Genomic DNA, 27,971 nt, shown 5'->3' on the forward strand with positions numbered 1-27,971 from the left:
CCTCACCATCAGTTTTAAAGCCCTCAATCAGCTCACTGCCTCCTACCTCACTTCACTGATCTACTCCAGCCCAGCCTACACACTCCACTTCTCTCATGCCAGCCTACTCACTGTGTCCCAATCTCATCTATCCCACTGCCAACCCCCTTCTCACATCCTCCTCCTAGCCTGGAGCTCCCTCCCACTCCATATGTGCCAGATCACCACTCTCTCCACTTTCAAACATTATTAAAGTCACCTCCCCTCCAAGAGGCCTTCCCTGGTTAAGCCCTCTTTTCCCCGGCTCCCTCTCCCTTCTTCTCATCTGTGAACTTAGATCTGTGACCTTTGAACATTTGATATTCACCCAACCCCCAACCCCACAGCACTTATCTTCCAATGATGTATTATAAATTATTTATTCATTTTAACATCTCTCTCCCTGTCTAGACTGAAAGCTCGTTATGGGCAGGGAACATATCTGCTAATTTTGCTGTATTGTAATCTGCCAAGCGCTCAGTCTCTCCTATGAATCAATGCATTGCCATGGCAGGAGAGTTTGCGTATGCCAATGAAGCTTAGAGTTATGCCATTGAGAGATACTCTTTCATCAGTGTTACCCAGAATGGAAAGGTCTAAGCTGAAGTGTCAGAGTTGATTCACCCATACTGGGCAGCAGTGGTGTTGGGGAGAGTCAAAGACTGGATGATCGATGATCAAAATGTTGCTCAAAGACAACGGCAGAGGCTCCAGTTCTCACTATGTGGAGGAAGGCAGTGGTAAACCCCTACTGTATTTTTACCAAGAAAATTCTTTGGAAACACACACCAGAATGACCACAGATATAGTGTTGGAAGATGAGCCTTTCAGGTCGGAAGCTACTGGGTATGAGCAGATGATGTCTCAAGAGTATTACAGGTGTTTTCGATGTGGCCGGAATAAAGTCTTTGGGACTTCGGGTCACTGATGTTGCCATGTGAGAAATGAGTATCCGAAGCTGTACAGGAATCATTATTGGAACATGGAATGTGCGGAGTATGAACCGGGGAAAGCTGGAACTAGTCAAGAATGAAATGGACCGATTGAAGATAGACATCCTAGGAATAAGCCAACAGAAATGGAACGGTATCTGGAATTGAGAAGCAGCATGGTTTAGTGGAAAGAGCATGGGCTTGGGAGACAGAGGATGAGGGTTCTCATCCAGCCTCTGCCACTTGTCTGCTGTGTGACACTGGGCAAGTCACTTAACTTCTCTGTGCCTCAGTTCCCTCATCTGTAATAACCTGATTATCCTGTATCTACCCCAGCACTTAGAACAATGCTTGGCACAGAGTAAACACTTAAATACCATAATTATTATTATTAATTTCCAATCGAATGAGCCCATCATCTTTTACTCTGCTCATGCTGAAAAAGAAGAAATGGCATAGCAGTAATTGTGACAGAGAAAATTGCTAAGGCAGTTATCAGATATAATGCTGTCAATAGCCGATTGCTATCTGTTAGATTCAGAGGAAAACTATTTGATATGACAATACTTCAGGTATATGTCCCAACAACAGATGCAGAGCAAGAAGAAATAGGTTTTACGATGAAGTGCAGAGAGGGACTGATAAGAGCTGCCTGCAAGAGGTGTTGATTATCACTGGGGATTGGAATGCAAAAGGTAATAATGGAATGGAAATGAACGTTGTTGGAAAATATGGCCTTGGAAATCATAATCAAGCTGGGGACTGACATTGATTTCTGTGAATCAAATGACTTTTTTATTGCCAACACCTTCTTTATCCAACCTGAACGACAAGTGTACATGGGGACTTCACCAGATGGACTCGATAGAAATCAAAGATTCTATATTAATTGTAGAAAGAGACAGAGGAGTTCTATTTTAGCAGCAAAAAAAAATGGCCTAGAGTTGATTGTGGAATAGTTGATGAGCTGCTAATGTAAAAACTTGGGCGAAAACTTGGAAAGATCAATCATGCCTTACAGCTGCCTAAAAATGACCTGATGATATGCCCCCTGAATTTAAGGATCATGTAAAAAATCAATTGGAGGAGCTTTTAATCTCACAGACAAGGAGCCAAAGAAAATGTGGACAGAGGTTAAAAATGTCATCAAGGAAGAAAGCGACACAATACTGCAAAACGTCAGGAAGCAAAAAAAGCGAAAATGGATGTCTAATGTAATTCTGGAAGTAGCAAAAAAATGGAAGGAAGCAAAAATCAGAGGACAAAAAAAACGCATTAAAGAACAGAGCTGAGAATTCAATCGCTCTGCCAGGAAGGACAAACAGGAGTATTATAACAGCATATGTTAAGAAATGGAAGTCAATAACAAATGTGGGTGGACAAGATTGCTATTTCCGAAGATTAAGGAAATTAAGGGAACAATTTCATTCTCGGATTGACTTTGTCAAAAGCAAAGGTGGAGTGATGATAAATAATGTCAGTGGAATAAAAAAGAGATGGAAGGAATACACAGAGGAACTACACCAGAAAGATGACAAACACAAGAAGTATTTGGAGAAGTTCCTTTTGAATTAGAGCACTCATCATGGAAAGTGAAGATAGATCATGCTGGCACTCCTGCCAAAAATAAGGCACCTGGCTTTGATAGGCTGCCTATTGTGGTGTTTCAGGCAGCTGAGAGGAATCAGTAAAATCTTTACCAAATTATGTCAACAGGTATGGCCATCTGATTGGAAGATATCAGTTTATGTTCCGATACCAAAGCAAGGAAATACAACTAAATGCGACAATTATCGTAGTTTCCTTGATCTCACATGCCAGGAAGGGATTGCTAAAGTCATACAGCATCAAATGAAGACCTAAGTGGAATGTGAATTGCCCAAAGTTCAAGTGTGATTCCAGAAAGGACGAGAGATGGCAGATATTACTGCTGATGTCCATTGGATAATCAAAAAGACAAGAGAATATCACAAGGAAGTCAGCGTGTGCTTTATTGATTACAGTAAGGCCTTCGCCTGCTCTGGCTATGAGAAGCTCTGGAGCACATTAAGGAAAATGGGCATGCTGGACCATTTAATCGCATTAATAGGGAATCTGTGTGCTAAACAGGAGGCTACAGTAAGAACAGAATATGGAGAAACAGATTGGTTTCCCATTAAGAAGCATTTAAGACAAGAATGTACCTTATCACCTTATCCTTTAGTCCGAATACATAATGAGAGAAGCCAGACTAGATGAAGACGAAAGGGGAGTAAAAATTGGAGGAAGGAATATAAACAACCTTCGTTATGCTAATGATACTACCCTACTAACAGAAAGTGAAGGAGATTTGAAGGGCTTATTATTAAAAGTTAAGGAACAGAACAAAAAGATGGGCCTACATTTGAATGTCTAGAAAACAAAGATCACGACAACTGGAAGTTGCAACACATTTGTAGTGGACGGAGAGAAGATTGAAATAGTTGACAGTTTTTCTCTCCTGGGATCGATAATCGATAAAAGAGGAATTAGTAGTCATGAAATACTTGAAAGATTAATGTTAGAAAGACTTGCTATGAAGAGCCTGGAAAATGTCATGAGATGTGCTGATGTAACAATTGCCACAAAAATACAAACTGTCAACTCTATGGTGACAGTGTTTGGATCTAAAAGCTGGTCAGTGAAAAAACAGGATAGAAAGAGCATCAGTTCTTTTGAAATGTGGTGTTGGAAAAGCTTTTGAGAGTACCGTGGACTGCCTGAAAGACAAGCAAATGGATCTTGGAGCAAATCAAGCCAAAGTGATCTTCGGAAGGACAAATGACTCGACTTAGATGAGCATATTTTGGACACATCATCAGGAGGACTAACTCTCTGGAAAAGACACTAATGCTAGGAAACATCCAGGGAAAACGTGGAAGAGGCAGACCGGCAGCTAAATGGATAGAGACTATAACAATGATGATGGAAGAACCTTCCAAGCTTATGGATTATGGCTGAACACAGGACAATCTGGAGAAAACATATCCATAGAGTTGCTATGAATTGGAAATGACTTGATGGAACTGGAGGATAATAAGCACTTAGTACAGTACTCTGAAAGTGATAAGTTCTCAATAAATATGATTGATTGATTGACAGGGAAGGTGGAACTGGAAAGGTGCAGAAGAGATGGTATCAATTCTGTTGAAATAGATGGCGAGGTCACCAAGGTCGAGATGGGGGAGATAAGGGGCAGAGGGACAGGGAGTTTAAAGAGGGAGTCAAAAGTCAGAAACAGCTTGAGCAATGGCATGGAAGTCAGTAAGGTTGGATAAACATTGTTTCTGGGAAAAGGAGAAGGCAGAGTTAAAGCAGGGGACGTTGAGTTTGAGATGAACGAGGTCAGCATGATGATGTCTGGATTTCTACCAGCAGTTCTCCTCCACACTGAGAAGTAGCATGGCCTAGTGGATAGAGCACTGACCTAGGAGTCAGAAGGACTAGGTTCTAATCCTGCCTCCACTACTTGTGTGGTGCGTGACCCCGGGGCAAGTCACTTCTCTTCTCTGGCCCTGTTACCTAATCTGTAAAATGGGGATTAAGAGTGTGAGCCATATGTGGAACAGGGATGGTGTCCAACCTGATTAGCTTGTATCTACCCCAGCACTTACTACAGTGCCTGGTACATAGTAAGCTCTTAACAAAATGCCATTATTAAAAAAATATGATCAAATGAACAGAAAAAAACTGATGATATTTGTTAAGCACTTACTATGTCCCCAGCAGCGTTCTAAGTTCTGGGGTAGATACAAGGTAATCAGGTTGTTCCATGTGGGGCTCACAGTCTAAATACCCATTTTGCAGATGAGGTAATTGAGGCATAGAGAAGTTAAATGACTTGCCCCAAATCACACAGCTGATAAGTGGTGGAGCCAGGATTAGAACCCAAGACCTTTGAGTCTGAAGCCCGAACTCTTTCAACTAAGCCATTTTATTGTAGATGATCCAGGGCTGAGGACTGGTGGTACAAGACTGGACAGAGGGAGAAGAGCAAGGGGTGCAAGGGAGATGAATTAAGTGGAGAGGGTGGAGTTGAGGTCATGGATTTCATTCATTCAATCTTATTTATTGACCGCTTACTGTGTACAAAGCACCGTACTAAGCACCTGGGAGAGGAAAATACAATAACAGACACAGTCCCTGCCCATAACGAGCTCACAGTCTAGAGCATCATGGGTTGGGCCCGTGTAAGGGCACACCCCCCAGTGCACAATCCATTCCACCTTGGGCGTTCAGAAAAAAGTCTCGACGGATTGGACCGTGGAGGCTTTGAGTCCACTGACGGGGACTGGGCTGGAGCAAGGTAGCTCAGCGGATACCAGAAAGCCCCAGCAACTTGTGCCCAAAGGCCAGGGGCTAGTGTATGTTCACTGGGGTGGCAACCTGGGCTGGGTCCCGCACCGCTTCCTCATAGTATTGCAGGCCAAACTTTGTGGATCAAGAGAGGATAGGTTGGGTAGGAAAATGGAGTGGGGCATGGCGCCTTGGTCAGTGTCTACATATTAGTCCAGACTAAGCCCCCCTTTTTCCTCAGCTCCCCCTCCCCCCGACCTTGCCCTGACTCGCTCCCTTTGCTCTATCCACCCTCCCTGCCCCATAGCACTTGTGTATATATGTACATATCTATAATTCTATTTATTTATATTAATGCCTGTTTACTTGTTTTGTTTTGTTGTCTGTCTCCCTGCTTCTAGACTGTGAGCCCGTTGTTGGGTAGGGATTGCCTCTATTTCTTTCCGAATTGTACTTTCCCAGTGCTTAGTACAATCTGCACACAGTAAGTGTTCAATTACTACGATTGAATGAATGAATGAACTTGTTCTGATGTGTGTATATATCTCTAATTCAGTTTATATTGATGCTACTGATGCCTGTTTACTTGTTTTGATGCCTGTCTCCCCGCTTCTGGACTGCGAGCCCCTTGTGGGCGGGGATTGTCTCTCTCTGTTGCTGCACTGTACTTTTTAAGTGCTTAGTACAGTGCTCTGCACACAGCAAGCGCTCAGCCAATACGATTGAGTGAGTCTCCCAATCAGTCTGTGGGTTTGTGGGGTGGTGGGGAGGGAGTGTTGTCAGTAAGCTGGGCTGTGATGGTGTACCTGTGTTTAAGGGTGTCCATTTCAGTGTGTTTTTATGGCCAAGTGCCAGTGCATGTCAGCTGTCAACCTGTCTTTGGTGTCTGTCAGTTAGCATCGGGGGGTCAGGGTGTGTGTGTGTATGTGTGTGTCGGGGGGGTGACACTTTTTCAGGGTTTCTGTTTGGGTGTCAGTGTGTCTGTCCCTCTGCGCTCACGCCAGTCTCCCCAAGTTTGTCAGCCAGCGAGTGGGTCTGTGCGGACGTGGGGTGGACATGCCTTCTCAGTTTTGGGGGAGGAGGGGGTCACTGAGAAGCAGCCTGGCGTAGTGGCTCGGGAACAGGCCCGTGAGGCAGAAGGTCATGGCTTCTAATCCCGGCTCTGCCTCTTTCATTCATTCATTTAATCGTATATATTGAGTGCTTACTATATCCACAGCACTGTACTAAGCGCTTGAATAATGGCATTTGTCAAGCGCTCACTAGTGCCAAGCATCGCTCTAAGCACTGCGGTAGGTACAAGGTCATCAGGTTGTCCCACGTGGGGCTCACCGTCTCAATCCCCATTTTACAGATGAGGTCACTGAGGCCCTGGGAAATTAAGTGGCTTTCCCAGGGTCACCCAGCAGACGCGTGGCAGAGAAGGGATGGGAACCCACCCGCTCCCAAGCCCGGGTTCTTTCCACGAAGCCACGTTGCTCCCGCCTGCTGTGTGACCTTGGGTTGGTCACTTCACGTCTCGGGAATCTGTCAAAGGGGAAAGGAGACCGTGATCCCCCAGGTGGGGACAGGGACTGCGTCCAACTCCCCCTTCGCTTGCATCCACCCCTGCCCTTAGTGCAGTGCCTGGCACCTAGTAATTGCTGAACACATACTCCTATTATTAATGATCATTATTAACAGGGTGAAAGGGTGAGTGTTTGTGTGGTGGGGGGGTGGTGGGGGGGGGTCTGTCGGTCTTTGGGGAGGGGTGTGGGTGGGAGGGGGGTTCTCTCTGGCACCCCCCCGCCCCTCGGCCAAGTCTCGCGGTGCTGCAGGCGGGGGGAGGGGCTGGGGGGGCGGGGCGGTGGGGTCCGGCCCTTTGTGTGGGCGGGCACACGCACACGGACAGACACGGACGGACAGACGGACGGACGGACGGACAGACAGGCAGCCTCGGCTCGGCCCGCCCCGGGCCCGGGCCCCCCGGGGTCCTCCCCGCCCCTCGGCCCCAACATGGCAGCTCCGGCCGCCGTCCCTCCCGCCGGTGAGTAGCCCCCGCCCGCCCGCCCGCCCGTCCGCAGCATCCTCCCACCGCCACTGACCCGGGCCAGCTCCCCGCCAACGGGAGGACCGGACAGGACCCCACAGGACCCGACAGGGCCGCCGGGGCACGATCGGACCGGGCAGGGCGAGGCAGGACAGGACCGGACAGGGCCGGACCGGGCAGGGCGGGACAGGACCGGACAGGGCCGCTGGAGTACGATCGGACCGGGCCGGGAAAGGCGGGGCAGGACCGGCTCAGACAGGGCCGGACCAGCCCGCTGGGGCAGGACCTGACCGAGTAGGGCAGGATCGGACCGGACAGGGCCGCTGGAGCAGGGCCGGGCCGGGCCGGGCAAGGCAGGGCCGCTGGAGCAGGACCGGACAGAAGCAGGACAGGACCGGACAGCACAGGGCCGCTGGAGCAGGACCGGACAGAGCAGGACGGGACCGGGCAGATCAGGACCGAACGGAGCAGGACAGGACCGGGCAGGGCCGAGCAGGGCCGCTGGAGCAGGGCAGGACCTGGAAGGGCAGGACAAGACAGGACCGGACCGGGCAGAGCAGGACCGGGCAGGGCCGAGCAGGGCTGCTGGAGCAGGGCAGGATCTGGAAGGGCAGGGCAGAACAGGACCGGACCAGACAGGGTAGCTGGAGCAGGACCGGACCGGGCAGAGCAGGACCGGACAGCGCCACGGGAGCAGGACTGGACCGGGCAGGGCAGGACGGGACCGGGCAGGGCCGAGCAAGACAGCATCAGACCGGACAGGACAGGATGGGACAGGGCTGAGCAGGGCAGGACCAGACTGGACCGCACCGAACAGGGCTGGTCAGGGCCCTCGGAGCAGGACCGGGCTGGGCAGGGCAGGATCGGACAGGACAGGACAGGGCCGGACAGTGCAGACTGTTGGATCGGGGGGAGCAGCCCCAGAGTCCAGCGAGTCCAGCCTGGGGCCCACTTCCCCGCATCCCCTCGGACTTCCCCTCCTGCCCCACATCTCACCCGGACCCCCACTCCCCAACTTCTCTGCCAGCGCCCATCTGGGACCCCAGTAACTGAACCCATCCTGGGAGGAGGGGGCTGTGGGTGCGAGGGTCACTACCCGGTTCTTGGAGAGGGAGGAATGGGGGGTGAGGCCTGGTACCTGTGCTGGGAGGGTCAGGGCCTGGTGTGGAAGTGATGGTCGCTTGGGTATGTGAGGGTTGGTACCCCGTATGTCAGTGATGATTCCAGGGGAACGTGACGACTGGTACTTAGGTTTTGAGAGTCGGTACCTGGTGAGCAAGTGATGGTTCCTGGTGTATGTGAAAGTTGGTACCTGGTATGTCAGTTATGGTTCCTGGGGTGTGTGAGGGTTGGTACTTGGGCATTGAGGATCAGTACCTGGTGGGTAAGTGATGGTTACTGGTGTAGGAGAGAGCTGGTACCCACTATAATCATCATAATAATAATGGTATTTGTTAAGTGCTTACTCTGTGTCAAGTACTGTTCTAAGCGCTAGCATAGATCTCAGGTAATCAGGTCGTCTCACGTAGGGCTCACAATCTCAATCCCCATTTTATAGATGAGGTGACTGAGGCACAGAGAAGTCAATCGACCTGCCCAAAGTCACACAGCTGACAAGTGGTGGAGGCAGATTAGAACCCACGACCTCTGACTCCCAAGCCCACACTCTTTACATTAAGCCACGCTGTCTTTTGCCAGTGATGGTTCCAGAGGTGCACGAGGGTTGGTATCTGGGCATTGAGGGTTGCTACCTGGTATGTGAGTGGTGGTTCTTGGGGTATGTGAGGGTTGGAACCCGGTATGTCAGTGATGGTTTCTGGGATATACGAGGGTTGGTACCAGGTATGTCAGTGATGGTTCGTGGGGAGAGTGCCAGTTGGTACCTGGGCATTGAGGGTCAGTACCTAGTGTGTGAGTGATGGTTCCTGGAGGTCTGTGAGGGTTGGTACCTGGAGTGTAGGGTTGGTACCTGACCACGTAACTTCTCCGGGCCTCAGTTATTATTATTATTATTATTGTTATCATTATCATCATCATTATTATCAAGTGCCGTCGAGTCATTTCCTATTCATAGCGACTCCATGGATATACTTTCCCCGGAACATCTTGTCCTCTGCCATAATCTGCAACCTTTCTAACAGTTTTTCTGTTACCGTTGTAATGGTCTCTATCTATCTAACTGCTGGCCTGCCTCTTCCCTGTTTTCCCTGGACTTTTCCTAGCATTAGTGTCTTCTCCAGTGAATTAGTCCTCCTGATGATGTGTTCAAAATGTGCTCATCCAGGTCGAGTCATTTGGCCTTCCAAAGACTGCTTTGGCCTCATTTGGCTTAATTTAACTGTGCCTCAGTTATCTCATCTGTAAAATGGGGATTAAGATTACGAGCCCCATGTGGTACAGGGACTGTGTCCAACTGATTAACTTGTATCTACCCCAGTGCTTAGAACAGTGCTTGGCACATAGTAAGCACTCTACAATACCATCATTATTATTTATTATGTGTGAGGGTTGATACCTGCTCTTTGAGGCTTGGTACCTGGTGTACGAGTGATGGTTCTTGGGGTATGTGAGGGACATTACCTGGTATTACACACTTGGCTCCTGTAGTGCTAATCTTCTCACTGTGCCTCCATCACATATATGTCACTGCCGAACCCTCACCCAAGTCTTGCCTCAGGCCTGGAATGTTCTCCCTCCTCAAATCTGACAGACTCTTCCCATCCTTCAAAGTCTTATGGAAGGCACATCTCCTCCAAAGAGGCCTTCCCTGACTAAGCCCCCCTTTCCTCTTCTCCCCCTCCTTTCTGCGTCACCCTGACTTGCTCCCTTGGCTCTTTCCCCCCTCCCAGCCCCACAGTGCTTATGTGCAGATTTGTAGTTTATTTATATTAATGCCTCTCCCCTCTGCCCGCCCAAACTCTAAGCTCACTGTGGCCAGGGAATGCGTCAGTTTATTGTTGTATTGTACTCTCCCAAGTGCTTAGTACACTGCTCTGCACACTTTCATTTGATCGTATTTATTGAGCGCTTATTGTGTGCCAAGCAGTGTACCAAGCAGTTGAACTTCTCTGCTGTGTGACCTGGGCAAGGAATTTCACTTCTCTGTGCCTCAATTCCCTCATCTGCAAACTGGGGATTAAGATTGTGAGCCCCATGTGAGTCAGGGAATGTGCCCAACCTGGTTAGCTTGTGCAGTACCTGATAGATATTAAGCTCATAATAAATACCATAAAAACAAAAAACAGTAAAAACCAAGAATCATCTGAATGCCAAGCGGGTATACAGGTGTCATATTTAGGACATGTTGTGGCTGCCAACATGGACAAAGGGAAATGGAGGATCTAAAGCAATTCACCCAGATAATTCACCTAGATAATTCAGACAAAATCCCTCCTTGGGAGGAAAAAGGGAGGCCTGAGAGATTTGAGATGCCTATAAGGACCATGGGCCTGGCAGTCAGAAGATCATGGGGTATAATCCCGGTTCAGCCACTTGTCAGCTGTGTGACTTTGGGCAAGTCACTTAATTTCTCTGGGCCTCAATTACCTCCTCTGTAAAATGGTGACTAAGACTGTGAGCCCCTCATGGGACAACCTGATAACCTTGTATCTACCCCAGTGCTTAGAACAGTGCTGGGCACATAGTAAGCGCTTAACAAATACCATGATTATGATTATTGACTGCTGTGTGACCAGTCTCTTTACTTCTCTGGGCCTCAGTTACCATATCTGTAAAATGGGGATTGTGAGCCCCACATGGGACAGGAACTGTCTCCAACCCGATTTGCTTATATTCACCCCAGCACTTAGTACAGTGCCTGGCACATAGGAAGCTCTCAACAAATATCACAGTTATTGTTAACATCACTGGATAATTTCTCAGCTCTTGATTTGACTGCCACAATGATCAAATAATGAAGAAGATGTATTGGAGGAATAAATTCCAAACTCTTTTAGTGGTTTTAATCATACATCGAACAACAGATTAGAAGGCATCAGACATAGTTTGTAGAACATCCTCTAGACTATAAGCTTGTTGTGGGCAGGGAATGTGTCTGTTTATTGTTCTCTCAAGTGCTTAGTACAGTGCTTTGCACCCAGGAAGCACTCAGTAAATACAATTGAATGAATAAATGAATCCTCTTGGTGCCAAATTTGTCCAGCTTGGAATATTTTGTTGTAGTCCTTAGGCTTGTGAGCCCCATGTGGGACAGGAACTGTATATGTCTTGATTATAATGTATCTACCCCAGAGCTGAATACCTGAATACCTGCACAACACATAATTAACACTTTAAATGCCCCACAATTAATAGTATTATTATAGTGGTAAGTCATTCTTCCCCTCTCAGGGTGGCACCTGGAGAGTTTGCAGTATTCTAGCAGTCTTGACTGCGGGAGGGAGAGTCAAGCAGAGGCATATGCATTCCATTGCTAGCTTGTGCAGTGGCTAGCGAGTGGAAGGCAATCTGCTACAAGCCAAAACTCACCTGTGCTGGGCAGCACTGGCATGGGAGAGAGTCAAGGGTGGAGACTCAGGTTTACTGCATGGAAGGAGGCATTGGTAAATCGCTCCTGTATTTCTCCCAAGAAAACTCTGTGGATCCACTATCAGAACAATTGCAGATGGAGATGGGGTGTTTTGGGAGAGATGTGTCCATGGTGTAGCTATGGGTCGGACACGACTCGGCGGCATAAGACAACAACAACAGGTCATTCTTGAACACGTTTTAAAATTTAGAAATTAGCAGCAAAGTAATATTCATTCATTCAATAGTATTTATTGAGCGCTTACTATGTGCAGAGCACTGTACTAAGCGCTTGGAATGAACAAGTCGGCAACAGATAGAGACAGTCCCTGCCGTTTGACGGGCTTACAGTCTAATCAGGGGAGACGGACAGACGAGAACAATGGCAATAAATAGAGTCGAGGGGAAGAACATCTCGTAAAAACAATGGCAACGAAATAGAATCAAGGCAATGTACAATTATTAACAAAATAAATAGGGTAATGGAAATATATACAGTTGAGCGGACGAGTACAGTGCTGTGGGGATGGGAAGGGAGAGGTGGAGGAGCAGAGGGAAAGGGGGAAAAGAGGGTTTAGCTGCGGAGAGGTAAAGGGGGGGTGGCAGAGGGAGTAGAGGGAGAAGAGGAGCTCAGTCTGGGAAGGCCTCTTGGAGGAGGTGAGTTTTAAGTAAGGTTTTGAAGAGGGGAAGAGAATCAGTTTGGCGGAGGTGAGGAGGGAGGGCGTTCCAGGACCGCGGGAGGACGCGGCCCAGGGGTCGACAGCGGGATAGGCAAGACCGAGGGACGGCGAGGAGGTGGGCAGCGGAGGAGCGGAGCGTGCGGGGTGGGTGGTAGAAAGAGAGAAGGGAGGAGAGGTAGGAAGGGGCAAGGTGATGTAGAACCTTGAAGCCTAGAGTGAGGATTTTTTGTTTGGAGCGGAGGTCGATAGGCAACCACTGGAGTTGTTTAAGAAGGGGAGTGACATGCCCAGATTGTTTCTGCAGGAAGATGAGCCGGGCAGCGGAGTGAAGAATAGACTGGAGCGGGGCGAGAGAGGAGGAAGGGAGGTCAGAGAGAAGGCCGACACAATAGTCTAGCCAGGATATAACGAGAGCCCATAGCAGTAAGGTAGCCGTTTGGGTGGAGAGGAAAAGGCGGATCTTGGCGATATTGTAAAGGTGAAACCGGCAGGTCTCGGTAACCGATAGGATGCGTGGGGTGAACGAGAGAGACGAGTCAAGGATGACACCGAGATCGCGGGCCCGAGAGACGGGAAGGATGGTCGTGCCATCCACGGTGATAGAGAAGTCTGGGAGAGGACCGGGTTTGGGAGGGAAGATGAGGAGCTCAGTCTTGCTCATGTTGAGTTTTAGGTGGCGGGCCGACATCCAGGTGGAGACGTCCTGGAGGCAGGAGGAGATGCGAGCCTGAAGGGAGGGGGAGAGGACAGGGGCGGAATACATGGAACACGGTCTATTTCCAGTTCTTGTCTCTCAACAAAAAGTTCTAGTTCCCAGGATGTCATGTACTCGGAAGATGTTCAGTAAATGTAGATCGGAGAAATATTAGAATGATATGAAGGGATTTTAAAGTAGGTTGCCTGGAAGTTACTTTCAATTCTGGTTTGTTTTTTCCTTTCCAATTTTCACACTCCCCATTTCTGTTTTTACTCTGCCCTCTCTGATTTTTGTAACTACTGTGGCCAAGGCATCCTCTTATAGCTTAATAGTGCTCTCTGTCAGTCAGTCACCCAGAGACCTGCATACAACACACACATGCACACGCACAAACAAGCGCACACACTAGAAACATGCTCTCCCCATCCTCTCCTCCCTATGAGATGTTCCCACCACCACTCCGGTGGCAAGCTGTTTCAGATATTCCACAAGTATCAAAAAATTACATTATTTTGTTGGACAAGTTTTGGGGGTTTAAATACTGTGTTTTCTTAACTGAGAATGGAGTTCGTTGGTGTCGTTTTTAAAGATCGACGAGTAAAATCAGTGATCTCGCTAAACTGATTCTTTGGATTCCTGACGTTAACTGGGAAAAAAGACAGCAGCATATTCATTTTAGAAGCAGATATTAGGTTGATCATGAAATTTTCATTGAGAGTTGACTCCGGCTGAAAAAGAAAGAACTAAAAGGTTTTGTGCATTCTCAGTGTAAGATTTTATTTCTATCAGGAGTTTCAAATGAAGCCGGTTTTCATCAACTAGAAAAGTAGCCTGGCCTAGTGGATAGAGCTCTGGCCGGGGAATCGGAGGATCTGGATTCTAATTCCAGCTCCTTAACTTGTCGGCTGTGTGATCTGTGGCCAGGGAATGTGTCTGTTTATTGTTATACTGTACTCTCCAAAGTGCTTGGTACAGTGCTCTGCACACAGTATGCACTCAGCACATACGATTGACAAACTCACTTTCCTCATCTATAAAATGGGGAATAAGACTGTGAGCCCCATGTGAGACAGGGACTGTATCCAACCTAATAAGCTTGTATCTACCCCAGCGCTTAGTACAATGCCTGGCACGTAGTAAGTACTTAACCAATATCATAAAAAACCCATCATTTCACCCTCTTGACAGTCTGCAAGGACTGAAGTGAATTGTAATGAAGAAACAGTATTTTTATGCTTTCACAAATTCATATTAGGCAGCCAGGCTGCACTTGAATCTAGAGTTATGTCTTCACTGATGAGGTAAAATGAAGTTCTCCCATTCTGTTCCAGACCATACCAAGGAAACCATTGTTTTTTGGGGTTTTTTTTGGGTGGGGCTTGGGGGGAAAATTATGGAAGGGGACTTTGGTTGTCATATAACAGCTACTGCTTTCCCAGACTCCTTTTCAGCCCAAAGAAAGGGGCTGCGAAGCTAGAATTGTGGTTTTTTTTTGGAAACTGCAGAGTTTTTCCCACAAGGGCTGGCTTTGAGATTTCAAGATAGGGTGAGTGGAGATGAAGCAGGAAGCCATAATAGAGCTTCCCCTGGTGAGCCTCCTCCTTTGAGCTGGAGATATGTGAGTTGAATCACCTGATGTCCATCGGTCATCCCCAATGCTGCGTGGTGGCCTAGGAGGAGGCCACTGAGGCACAACTGAGGGGATTATTATTACTATTGTTATTATTAATCGTATTTATTGAGTGCTTACTGTGTGCAAGGCACTGTACTAAGCACTTGGGAGAGTACAATATAACATCATGGGAAGCAGCGTGGCTCAGTGGAAAGAGCCCGGGCTTTGGAGTCAGAGGTCATGGGTTCGAATCCTGGCTCCGCCACTTGTCAGCTGTGTGACTGTGAGCAAGTCACTTCACTTCTCTGTGCCTCAGTTACCTCATCTGTAAAATGGGATTAAGACTGTGAGCCCCACGTGGGACAACCTGATTCCCTTGTTTCTACCCTAGCGCTTAGAACAGTGCTCTGCACATAGTAAGTGCTTAACAAATACCAACATTATTATTGTTATTAATAACATCAGACACATTCCGTGCCCACAACCAGCTTCACAGTCTAGTGGGGGAAACATATTAATATAAATAGATAGATTACAGAATAAATAATGGCAATAATAAATAAATTAATTCTATGAGAAAGGCCCAGGGGCTCTCTCTGTCCATTAGTTAAATCAATAAACTAAATAATTATGGTATCTGTTAAGCACTTACTATGTGCTAAGCACTCTAGATTCTAAGCTCATTCAATCAATCAGTGGTATGTATTTAGCGCTTATTATGTACAGAGCACTGTACTCAGTGCTTGAGAGAGTACAATTCATTCAGTCATATTTATTGAGCACTTACTATGTGCAGAGCACCGTACTAAGCGCTTGGGAGAGGACAACAATAAACAGACACATTCCCTGCCCACTAGCTTAGGGTCTAGAGGAGGTTTACAGTCTACGGGGGCTTCATTCACTTTAATGAGCGCTTACTGTGTGCAGAGCACTGTACTAAGCACTTGGGAAAGTACAATACAACAATAAACAGACACATTCCCTGCCCACAACGAGCTTATGGTCTAGAAGTGGGGAGACAGACATCAATACAAAAAAATAAATTCCAGATATGGACATGGGTTCTGTGGGTTCTATGGGGCTGGGATGGGGGAAATACCATACAACAGAATACAGTACAATACAACAGAATTGGCAGACACGTTCCCTGCCCAGAAGGAACTTTCAGTCTAATAGAGGATATAGACATTAATATGAATGAATAATTTATAATATATAATTTGAAGATAAGTACATAAGTGCCATGGGGCTGGGGATGGGGTGAATATCAAAAGAATATGAAAAGAGAAGCAGGAGAAGCAATATGGCTTAATGGAAAGAGTACAGGCTTGGGAGTCAGAGGACATGAGTTCTAATCCTGGCTCTGCCACTTCTCTGCTGTGTGACTTTGGGCAAGTCACTTCACTTCTCTGGGCCTCAGTTACCTCATGTGTAAAATGGGGATTAAGACTGAGCCCCACGTGCGACAACCTGATTACCTTATATCTACCCCCACGCTTAACAATCAGTGCTCAGCACATAGTAAGCACTTTACAAATATTATAATTGTCATTATTATTAAAAGTCCAAAGAGCCAAGTACACGGGCAGTGAACGCATCTGCTGATTCTGTTGTATTGGACTCTTCCAAGCACTTAGTACAGTACTCTGCACGTAGTAAGCGCTCAATAAATGCCGTTGATTAATTGTTTGATTTCCAAGCACTGTTTTAAAAGCTGGGGTAGATACAAGATATCGGGTTGGACAGAGTCCCTGTCCCACATGGGGTTCACAGTCTCGGCAGTGGGAGAAGAGGTGAGAAGCAGCATGGTGTAGAGGATAGATCATGGGTCTGGGAGCCAGGAGGTCATGGGTTCTAATCCCGCCTCTTCCACTTGTCTGCCATGTGACCTTGGGCAAATCACTTTACTTCTATGAGCCTCAATTCCCTCATCTGTAAAGTAGGCATTGAGACTGTGAGCCCCATGTGGGACAGGGTAATATCCAACCTGATTACCTTGTATCTACCCCAGCGCTTAGAACGATGCTTGGCACATGGTAAGCACTTAATACCCCAATTTTTATTCATTATTATTATGAAATCCCCAATTTTTAGATATGGAAACTGAGGCATAGGAAAGTTACCCAAGGTCACAGAGCAAGGAAAGGGCAGAGTCAGCATTAAAACCCCGGTCTTCTGTTTCCCAGGCCAGTGTGCTTTCCAATAGGCCACGTTGTTCGGAGTTGGGGTTAGCAGGCTGTGCTTTTGCCAGTCTTTATGGCCTCTGTGTGGTTGGTTCTCTGGGAGCTGTGGGGTGTTGTATCCAGCTGTCCCCCATAGAGGTGGGGCAGAAAGAAACATCAGGAAGGGATAAACAAGATTGCTCAATGAAGATGTCAGAAATGTACTGATGACAGATGGTGATTTTCGATTATTCAGAATGGCTCCCTCAAATGACAGCACTCACCTGATATCTATTGACTTTTCCCTTCACTGCCCTTCATGGGTTCTAATCCCGGTCCGCCACTTGTCTGCTTTGTGACCTTGGCCAAGTCACTTTACTTCTCCGTGCCTCAGTTACCTCATCTATAAATTGGGGCTTGAGACTGTGAGCCCCACGTGGGACAAGGGACCGTATAGCCAACCCGATTTGCTTGTATCCATCCCATCGCTTAATACAGTGCCTGACAGGTAGTAAGTGCTTAAGAAATACCCTAATCATTATTACTCACTTTTTTATTATGATATTTGTTAATTGCTTGCTACGTGCCAGGCACTGTACTAAAGTGCTAGGGTAGATACAAGCTCATCAGGTTGGACACGATCCATGTCCCACATGGGGCTCCCACAGTCTTAATTCCCATTGTACAGATGAGGTAACTGAGACTAGAGAAATGAAGTGCCTTGCCCAGAAGTCACACAGCAGACAAGTGGCAGAACCGGGATTAGAACCAAGGTGCTTTTGACTCCCAGGCCCGGGTTCTAACCACCCTCTTTCCCTACTTTGTCTATAGGCAGAGGCTCTATTGAGTAGCATATATTTGGCTCCCCTGAGAAATTTATAAGATCCTTTTAGGTTACTTTGTATTGCTGTGGTCAGTTAAGTTTGAGTGGAAGTTTGGTTCCCTGCCTGGCCCTTTCCCCCATCAATCAATCAGTCATATTTACTGAGCGCTTACTATGTGCAGAACACTGTACTAAGCACTTGGGAGAGCACCATGCAACAGAATTAGCAAACACATTCCCTGCACACAATGAGGATCATCTTTGGAATGTGGTAAGGCTGTAATAATAATAATAAGGGTATTTGTAAAGCACTTATTATATGCTTTACAATGCTAGGGGTGGAGTCAAGCAAATCAGGTTGGACACAGTCCCTTTCCTGCAAGGGGCTCACAGTCTTAATCCCACTTTTACAGATGAGGTATCTGAATCACATAAAAGTGAAGTGACTTGCCCAAGACCACGCAGCAAACAAGTAGCAGAGCTGGGATTAGAACCCATGACCTTCTGACTCCCAGGTCAATGCCCTATCCACTATGCCATGCTGCTATTGGATCATTAGAGTCCACACTCTGGATACTGATCTTAATGGAAGCTCTTACCCCCAACATGCAGCCTGGCCTAGTGGAAAGACCACCGGCTTATTAGTCAGAGGACTTGGGTTCTAATCCAGGCTCTGCCACTTGCGTGCTGGGTGACTTGGGGCAAGTCGCTTCACTTCTCTGTGCCTCAGTTCTGTTCTTCTTCTTATTTAGGCTATGAGCCTCGTGGGACGGGGACTACGTCCAACCTAATTCACTTCTATCTACCCAGGTGTTTAACACTTAACATAAGCCACCCCTCCAAAAAGATTTAATCACAATCCTGGGTGTATCAGATCAAGTTGGGAGACCAGGACCCTGTGGGTAAATGCCCATCTCTTAGTTCTCAGAGTGTCAAGGCAGAAGTGGTGTAGCCAAGTGGATAGAGCACAGGCCCATGAGACCTGGGTTTTAATACCATTTATACCACTTTCCTGCTGCTTGACCTTTGGCAAGTCACTTAATTTCTCTGTACCTGTTTCCTCCTCATTAAAATGGGGATCAGTTAACTTTTCAGTACCTTCAAATGGGGGTTAAAGTAGCTATCCTCCCTTCCCCTCAGTCTGTTTCCCTTGTGGGATAGGGACCATGGCTGATATGGTTATTCCGAATCTGCCCCAGTGCTTAGCATAGTGCCTGGCACATAGTAAGTGCTTAACAAATGCCACGGTTATTATTAGCCCAGGGTCTGGGACCATGTTTCTTGGGATTGCAAAGTCACCTTCCCATGAGGAGAAGACATGGGTTTCTTCCCCAATAAAGGTTGTTCTCCCTTGAATCTTGTTTCCTTTTCTGCTGTGAGGGAAGGTTAGAGATTTTTATCCCCTTTTTCAGGAGCCCTCGGGAAAGGCGTGGGAGTGTGAAAATTCCCTCTGCCAAGTAGAGCTGCTGGAACAATCAGGATTTGGGCTCAGGCTTTCCTCAATCCAGCAAACAAAACCATGATCATTCAATCATTTGGAAATTAGCACATCTCTCAAATAAAGCCAATAGGGAATTGAAGGGTTTGATTACTAAGTTTACTGGCATACAAATTGAGAAGTATTTCAGGTAGGATGCTCAGGCTGAATGCCTGAAACACATAGTAATTAACAATTGGATCTTCATTCAAAGGTTCATTATGGACTAATTTTCCTATTTTTCTCTTCACTGCTGTTACACAGAAGCCTAGTGAGGGAGACAGAACGAGCTGGGTTCTAATCCTGGCTCCGCTACCTGTCTACTGTGTGACCTCAGGTGAGTCACTTCACTTCTCTGGACTTCAGTTACCTCGTCTGTAAAATGGGGATGAAGTTCGTGAGCCCCATGTGGGACATGGACTTTGTCCAACCTGATTAAGCTAGTTTCTATCCCTGTGCTTAGTACTGCCTGGCACATAGTAAGTGCTTAATAAATACCATTAAAAACAAAAACAAAAACAAAAACAAAAAAAGTACATCCTGGATTCAGTGCTTGGCAGATATTTGCTTTTTCCAGCTAAATTGGTGTTGCTTTCAAGTTTGACACATATTTCGAAAAGGGCTTTCTGATTCTTAGGTGAACCCAGCCAGGGAGAAGCAGAGGCTCAACTCCACTGTCCATGAACTCAGAACAATCCAGGCAGCCGGGCCAGGTAACCTGAGCAGAAAATTAATTTTCACATCACGAAATATGAGAAATTAGACTCCAATGACTCAGGAAAATGGATCCTCTGAATTCAGAGCTAGGAGCTGCTGTTTGTCAGTCAATCAATGATATTTATTGAGCGCTTTCTTTCTGCAGAGAACTGCCTAAGCGCCTGCAAAAGTACGATACAACAGAGCTGGTAGATTTGATCCCTGCTCACAAGAAGCTTAGGGTCTACGGGGAGAGACAGACGTTAAAAAAGTTTTAAGAAGGAAACTCCTTCACAGAGCAAAACTTCCCTAGCGGCAAAACTAAACTGTCCTGGGATAGTATTTTCCTCCACAACATATCCAGGATCTGCCCATTTCTCTTCATCCAACTGACCAGTACACTTTGACCATTCATTCACTGTCGTATTTATTGAGCTCTTTCTGTGTGCAGAATACTGTACTAAGCTCTTGGGAGAACCTATACTAGGACAATATAACAGACACAATCCCTGCCCACAGTGAGCTTACAGTTTAGAGATGGGAGACAGACTTTAATATAAATAAATTACTGATATGTACCTTAGTGCTGGAGGGAATGGAGAAAGGGAGCCTCAGGGTGATATGGAAGTGAGTGGGAGAAGAGGAAAGGAGGGCTTAGTCAGGGAGGGCCTCTTGGAACAGATGGGCTTTCAATAAGGTTTTGAAGTGGGGGAGAGTCCTTGTCTGTCGGATCCGAGGAGAGAGGGCATTCCAGGCCAGAGGAAGGATGTGGGAGAGAGGTTGGCAGTGAGATAGGCGGGATCGAGGCACAGTGAGAAGGTTGGCATTAGAGGTGCGAAGCGTGCAGCCTGGGTTGTAGGAGAGTGCGAGGTGAGGTAGGAGGGACAAGGTGAAGGAATGCTTTGAAGCCAATGGTGAGGAGTTTTGTTTGATGAGGAGGTGAGTGGGCAACCACCAGAGTTTCTTAAGGAATGGGGAAACATGTCCTGAACATTTTTGTAGAAAAATGATCCGAGCAGCAGAGTGAAGTATGGACTGGAGTGGGGAGAGACAGGAGGCTGGGAGGTCAGCGAGGAGGCTGAAATAGTAACTCAAGTGGGATAGGATAGGTGATTGTATAATTGACTACTGCACCAGTCATTGTAATTGGTCTTCCAGCCTCCAGCTTCTCCCCTCTTAATTCCACACTTCACTCTGCTGTCCAGATCATTTTTTTGAAACAGCATTCTGCATTCATATTTCCACTCCTAAAAAACCCATTCCTCTCCGCATCTAGCAGAAATTCTAAATCATTAACTTTATAGCACTCACTTAGCTCTCTCCCTTCTACTTACCTATTATCTCCTCCCTCTATACCCCATCTTCCCTCCTTTTTTTATGGTATTTGTTAACCAAGATGTTTGAGAAAATCCTTGGAGGGTAGATTCAAAGAATTAGGCCTCTGCAAACTGAAAAGATATATTTGGAATATAACTGGAAAGGTGATTGAAGTCTAAAGAAAGTATAAGGATGAACATAATAACTGTGGTATTTGCTATAGACTGTTCGTTGTGGGCAGGAAATGTGTCTGTTTATTATTTTATTGTACTTTCCCAAGTGCTTAGTACAGTGCTCTGCACCTGGTAAGCACTCAATAAATATGATTAAATGAATGAATGAATGTGCTCACACTCTACTAAGCACTAGGGTAGAAGTAAGATAATTAGGTCAGACACAATCTTTGTCCTTCATGGAGTCAGAATTTAAGCAGAAGAGAGAACAGGTCTTTCATCCCCAATTTGCAGATGAGGAAACTGAGGCCCTGAGAAGTTAAGAAGGGATTCACCCAAGGTTAGGCAGGTAGGCAGCGGTGTCAGGATTAGAACCTATATCTTCTGATGCCCAGGCTCGCGCTCTGTCCACTAGGTCACACTGCTTCTCTCATTCCGTGGCTACAGTACAAGGGGACTGAACTCCAGTACCAGAGAAGCAGGATGGCCTAGAGGAAAGAGCAGGGGCCTGAGAGTCAGAAAACCTGGGTTCTAATCCTGGATCTGCCAATTGCTGGCTGGATGACCTTGGTCAAGTTGCTTCACTTCTCTGTGCCTTGGTTTCCTCAACCGTAAAATGGGGTTTCAAAACCTGTTCTCCCTCCTAGTCAGACTGCCCCATGCAGCACAGGGACAGTGTCCAACCTGATTAATTGTATCTACCAGCATTTAGTACAGTGCTTGACACTTGGTAATCACGTAAATATCATCAAGAAAGGGAACGCCCATTAAAACACTGAAAGTCATAGGTTGAAAACAAACCAGCAGAAACACTTCACCCAGCTGGTGGTAAGCATAGAGGAAATTATTCTTTAGGACAGGGGCAGGTAACCTTTTTGTGCAGAAGAATGAGACCAAATTACATGGCCTAGTGGATGGATTCAGGAAGACCTGAGTTCTAATCCTGCTCCGTCCCCGTGTCTGCTGTGTGACCCTGGGCAAATGACTTCACTTCTCTGAACCCCAGGGACCTCATCTGTAAAATGGGGATGAAGACTGGGAGCCCCTTGTGGGGCAGGGACTGTGTCCAACCTGATGAGCTTGTTTCTACCCCAGTGCTTAGAACAGCACTTGACTCATAGTAAACACTTAACAAATACCATCATGATTACAAGTAAGAGGAGTTGGTGGGTACAGAGCCAATAATTTAAGGTCCGGGGGGCTGGGGTGACTTGGAGCTGTATCCTCTCAGCGAAAAGCTTCAGTGGGCCTGTAGCCCCAGACTCGACTTGCCCATGGCTTGGGTCAGCTGTGGGGGGCATCTCTTCTGACTCTGGGTTCTGGGGAACTGAGGCTCAATAAATACTGTTGAATGAATACTCCTGCTCCGCTTCTGCTCTCCTCGTTCCACACTTTTTTTATGATATTTGTTAAGCACTTACTATGGGTCAATCAATCAATCAGTGGTCTTTTTTGAGCACTTACTGTGTGTAGAACACTGTACTTAGCGCTAGGGAGAGAGCAGTAGAACAACGTAACAGGCACATGCCTTGCCCACAACAAGTAACCATCACTGTTCTAAGCTCTGGACTAGATGTGAGTGAATTAGGTCAGACACCGTCCCTTCTCCCGCATGGGGCTCATCAGTACAAGTAGGAGGGAGAACAGGTATTTAATGACTGTTTTACACTTCAGGAAGCTGAGCCACAGAGAAGTGAAGTGACTTCCCCCAGCTCACACGGCAAGCAATTGGCAGAGCCAGGATTTGAACTTTCTGACTCCCAGGCTTTATCAACTAGGCCCTGCTACTTTTCTCACTAGCTTCACATTCTCTCTACATTCTTTTTTGGGGTAAAGTATTTGTTAAATACTCACTCTGCCAATCACTGTACTAAGTGCTGGGTTATATACAAGCTAATCAGGTTGGACACAGTCCCTGTCCCACTGGGACGCACAGTCGGAATCCCCTTTTTACAACTGAGCTAACCGAGGCCCAGAGAAGTGAAGTGACTCGCCCAAGGTCATGCAGCAGACAGTGGAGTTGGGATTAGAACCCAGCTCCTTCTGACACTCAGGCTTGTGCTCTATCCACCTGACCACACGGCTTCTTGGCTTCTCTCACTCTCTCGGAGAGCTCGTCTGCTCACCTGGCTTCAGCTACAACCTCTTCACGGAGGACTCCCAAATCTATCTCTCTAAATAATAATAATAATCGTTATGGTACTTGTTAAGTGCTAACTGTGTGCCAAGCACTGTTGTAAACTCTGGGGTAGATACAAATTAATCAGGTTGGAAACATGGGCCTAACATTCTTAATCCCCATTTTACAGATGAAGTAATTGAGGCCCAGAGAAGTTAAGCGACTTGCCCCAGGTCACACAGCAGACAGGTAGCTGAGCTGGGATTAGAACCCATATCCTCTGACTCCTAAGCCCAGGTTCTGCTTATAAAGTGGCCTGGGTCTTCACCGGAAAATTATTGGATTATTCAAGCCAAAAAATGCACTGGGCCTCATGTTTCTGGTTCTTTGAAATGAAAGTGTTTGGGGGGCTGACTTAAAGAGTCACTTCCCCCATCTTTGAGGTTCGCTGGTAAGTCCTTGCTTGAGGATGACATCTTGCTTGGCCCTGTATTGCCGACCAGGGCAGCTTACTTCTGAGGTGGGGTCAGTATGCCTTCCTGTCTTTATGAAGTTAATGGGTCCGGGCTCGTAAACAAGGATTTTCTTTCCTGTCTAGACTGGCTTTGACGTTTGAAGTCCTGTTAAAAAAGGCAGATAAACCCATGTTTTGTTTCACTGGGTGGGAAACGGAGAGCCAGGAAAGGCAGGGGTAGAACTGGGCCAAAATGTAGACTTGCTGTTTTGTAAACCCAACCTCCTTCTATCTTTCCCCACAAGCAGCGTAGCCTATTGGATAGAGTACAGGCCTGGAAGTTTAGGAGGACCTGGATTCTAATTCCAGCTCCAGGAGAGACAGGATTCAAACCCAAGTCCGAGTTCACCGGGAATATTAGAAAGTGTCGCATTCAGGGATGGGTGAGAGTCTCTTGGGGAGGCATTCCTGCTCCATCTGACCTTTTTTTTGTTTTTTTTTACAGTATTTGCTAAGTGCTTACTATGTGCCAGGAAGTGTACTAAGCACTGGGGTAGATACAAGCTAATCAGGTTGGACACAGTCCCTGTCCCACATGGGGCTCACAATCTTAATTCCCATTTTACAGATGAGGTAATTGAGGCAAAGAGAAGTGAAGTGACTTTCCCGAGGTCACACAGCAGACAAGTGGCAGAGCCAGGAATAGAGCCCAGGACCTTCTGACTCCCAGGCCTGTGCTCTAGCCACTAGGTCACACTGCCTCTCTGTTGGAAGTTTTCTCTTCTGTCAGCTTTCCCACGCTCAGGGCTCGGACTGTCAGGAATGTATTGTATATTGTCTTCTCCCAAGTGCTTAGTACAGTGCTCTGCACACGGTAAGGTCTTAGTAAATTCAATCGAATGAATAGTGCCGAGGGAATTAAAGCTTGAGATACACCATGGCCTTGTCAGAGAGGTGTCCTTCTGGGGATTAACTAGTCTTCTCTCCAACAGTGGGTGTGAAGCTTGCTGTTTGGTTGCTCTCCCAGACATCCATCCATTTTACCTTTTCAAATCCGCCACGTTAATCCACATTTCCATCTTAATCCCCAGTGTTGTGGGGCGAAGCGGCTACAGAGGGGCATCAGAGAACGGGTCATTGTTCCTGGAGAAATGAATAGTGACAGTCCCATTCCCTGCTCCCCAAACCTATTTTTTCTTTGCTGTTAAGACTTCCATGGAGCTCCAGGAAAGCTGCTGGACCCATGCCACTGGTGATGAAGGATTTTTTTTTATGGTATTTGTTAAACGCTTACTAGTGCCAGGCACTGTACTAAGCGTCAGGGTAGATGCTGGCTGTGTGACTGTGGGCAAGTCACTTAACTTTTCTGTGCCTCAGTTCCCTCATCTGTAAAATGGGGATTAAGACTGTGAGCCCCACGTGGGACAACCTGATTCCCCTATGTCTACCCCAGCGCTTAGAACAGTGCTCGGCACATAGTAAGCGCTTAACAAATACCAACATTATTATACAAGCTGATCAGGGTGGTCACAGTCTATGTTGTACCACGTGTGGCTCACAGTGTTAGTCCAGAAGCAGTGTTGCTTAGTGCCTAGATCACGGGCCTGGGAGTCAGAGAACCTGGGTTCTAATGTTGGATTTGCCCTTCGTCTGCTGTGTGACCTTGGGCAAGCCACTTAATTTCCCTGGGCCTCAGTTTCCTCATCTGTAAAATGGGGATTAAGACTGTGAGCCCCATGTGGGACAGAGATTGTGTCAACCTGATTATCTTGTATCTACTCCAGGGCTTGGCACGTAATAAGCACTTTTCAAATACTACTGCTGCTACTAGTAAAAATAAATAAAGAGAGCAGTGGTAAAGTGCAGGCCAGCTCCTCCTCCATTCTCTCTATCCTCCTCCTACTCCTCCACCCTTTTCCTCCTCCTCCTTCTCCCCTTCCTTCTCTTCTTCCTCCTCCTCTTCCTTCATCTTCTCTTCCTCCTCCTCCTCCTCCTCTCCTTCCTTCCCCTCTTCCTCCTTTTCCTCCTTTTCAACTGTCATTGCTTGGCCATAGCGACATAGATGCTGTCATGGTCATGGCCAAAGTACCATGACCAAACTGCGCCACTCTGGTGTGGCCCAATACTTTGAGAAGCAACATGACCCAGTGGCTAGAGTACGGACCTGGGAGTCAGAGTCATGGGTTCTAATCCTGGCTCTGCCCCAGTCTGCTGCGTGACCTTGAGCAAGTCCCTTCACTTTTCTGGGCTTACGTTCCCTCAACTGTAAAATGGGGATGAAGAATGTGAGCTCCACATGGGACAGGTACGGAGTCCAACCCAATTTGCTTGTATCTACTTCAACGCTTAGTACAGTGATTGGTATATAGTAAGCGCTTTAACAAATGCTATAATTATTATATTTTAGGGTACAACCCTAAGGGCAGCTATGATAAAGGAAGCAAGACAGCATCTAGCAGGGCTGTTCTCCCTTCCCCCTCCCCCATTAATCATCTTTCATGGTTTCCCCTTTTGGTATTTACTGATAGTAAATATCAATATTTATTGAACACCTACTGCATGAAGAGCCTTCTTTCCTCTTCTTCCACTCCCTTCTGTGTCACCCTAACTTGCTCCCTTTATTCATTCCACCTTCCCCCTCCCAGCGCCCCTTAGCACTTATGGACATATCTGACCTTTATTTATTTCTATTAAAGTCTTTCTTCCTCTCTAGACCATAAACTTGTTTTGCCCACGGAAATATGTCTGTTGTATTGTTATAGTGTACTCTCCCAAGTGTTTAATACAGTGTTCTGCACACAGTAAGTGCTCAATAAATACGATTGACTGAGTGACTGACTTAAGAAGCTTACAATAATAATAATAATGTTGGTATTTGTTAAGCGCTTACTATGTGCCGAGCACTGTTCCAAGCGCTGGGGTAGACACAGGGGAATCAGGATGTCCCACGTGGGGTTCACAGTCTTAATCCTCATTTTACAGATGAGGTCACTGAGGCACAGAGAAGTTAAGTGACTTGCCCACGGTCACACAGCTGACAAGTGGCAGAGCTGGGATTTGAACTCATGACCTCTGACTCCAAAGCCCGTGCTCTTTCCACTGAGCCACGCTGCAATCTAATGGAGGATACAGACTGGCTCAGAAGGAAGTGAAAACAAATATTGTAAATATAAAAAAATAAACCCCAAATTCTGGGAGTGGAAATCCTCTGAAGGGGTCACTGAGCTTGGACCCCAGATAAACCAGCAACCATGCCTAGTGAACCATGACGCACCAGTCCCGGCCCTGCCACTTGTCTGCTGTGTGACCTTGGGCAAGTCACTTCACTTCTCTGGGTCTCAGTAACCTCATCTGCAAAATGGGGATTAAGACCGTGAGCCCTACATGGGACAGGATCTATGTCCACTTGTCAGCTGTGTGACTGTGGGCAAGTCACTTCACTTCTCTGTGCCTCAGTTACCTCATCTGTAAAATGGGGATGAAGACTGTGAGTCCCACATGGGACAACCTGATTCCCCTGTCTCTCCCCCAGCACTTAGAACAGTGCTCTGCACATAGTAAGCGCTTAACAAATGCCAACATTGTTATTATTATTATTATCTCGATTTGCTTGTATCCACCCCAGCGCTTAGTACAGTGCCTGTCATATAGTAGGGGCTTAACAAATGCCTTTCATCGTTATTATTCAACTGACCAAATTAAATTGGCCCTGATCTCCATTTTCGTGGTCTCAGGATTACTACTAGGTGACTGCTTTAAGCTCTGGTCATCTTTATGTATGGATATCCAGCTGAGACTCAACCTGCATAATAGTTTTGTCAAATGCCAGTGGGCGTGGACAAGATTAAGGATACTTTGCTAGGATAATTACTCTTTAAAACTGCCACTCAGAACTTGAAATATATTGATTGAACCGTGTATATGATTTATATTTTCATCAC

General features: G+C 46.7%; 1 protein-coding gene across 3 annotated transcripts in view; it reads left to right on the forward strand.

Moving 5' to 3' along the window:
- Positions 1-7,190: 7,190 nt before the first annotated feature.
- The window catches only part of ARNT2 (aryl hydrocarbon receptor nuclear translocator 2), a 222,506-nt gene continuing 201,725 nt past the window's right edge, over positions 7,191-27,971 (forward strand). The window contains exon 1 of one of the 3 annotated variants that reach the window (XM_039912280.1): positions 7,191-7,290. In XM_039912280.1, coding sequence (XP_039768214.1) covers positions 7,260-7,290 — 31 coding nt within the window. In that variant the 5' untranslated portion in view covers positions 7,191-7,259. Of the gene's footprint in view, positions 7,291-19,589; positions 19,609-27,971 lie in introns of those variants that run through there. The other 2 variants (XM_029066286.2, XM_039912281.1) reach the window with 2 other exon arrangements.

This window comes from Ornithorhynchus anatinus, chromosome 5, assembly GCF_004115215.2.
Source record: "Ornithorhynchus anatinus isolate Pmale09 chromosome 5, mOrnAna1.pri.v4, whole genome shotgun sequence".
NCBI classification, from domain to species: Eukaryota; Metazoa; Chordata; class Mammalia; order Monotremata; family Ornithorhynchidae; genus Ornithorhynchus; species Ornithorhynchus anatinus.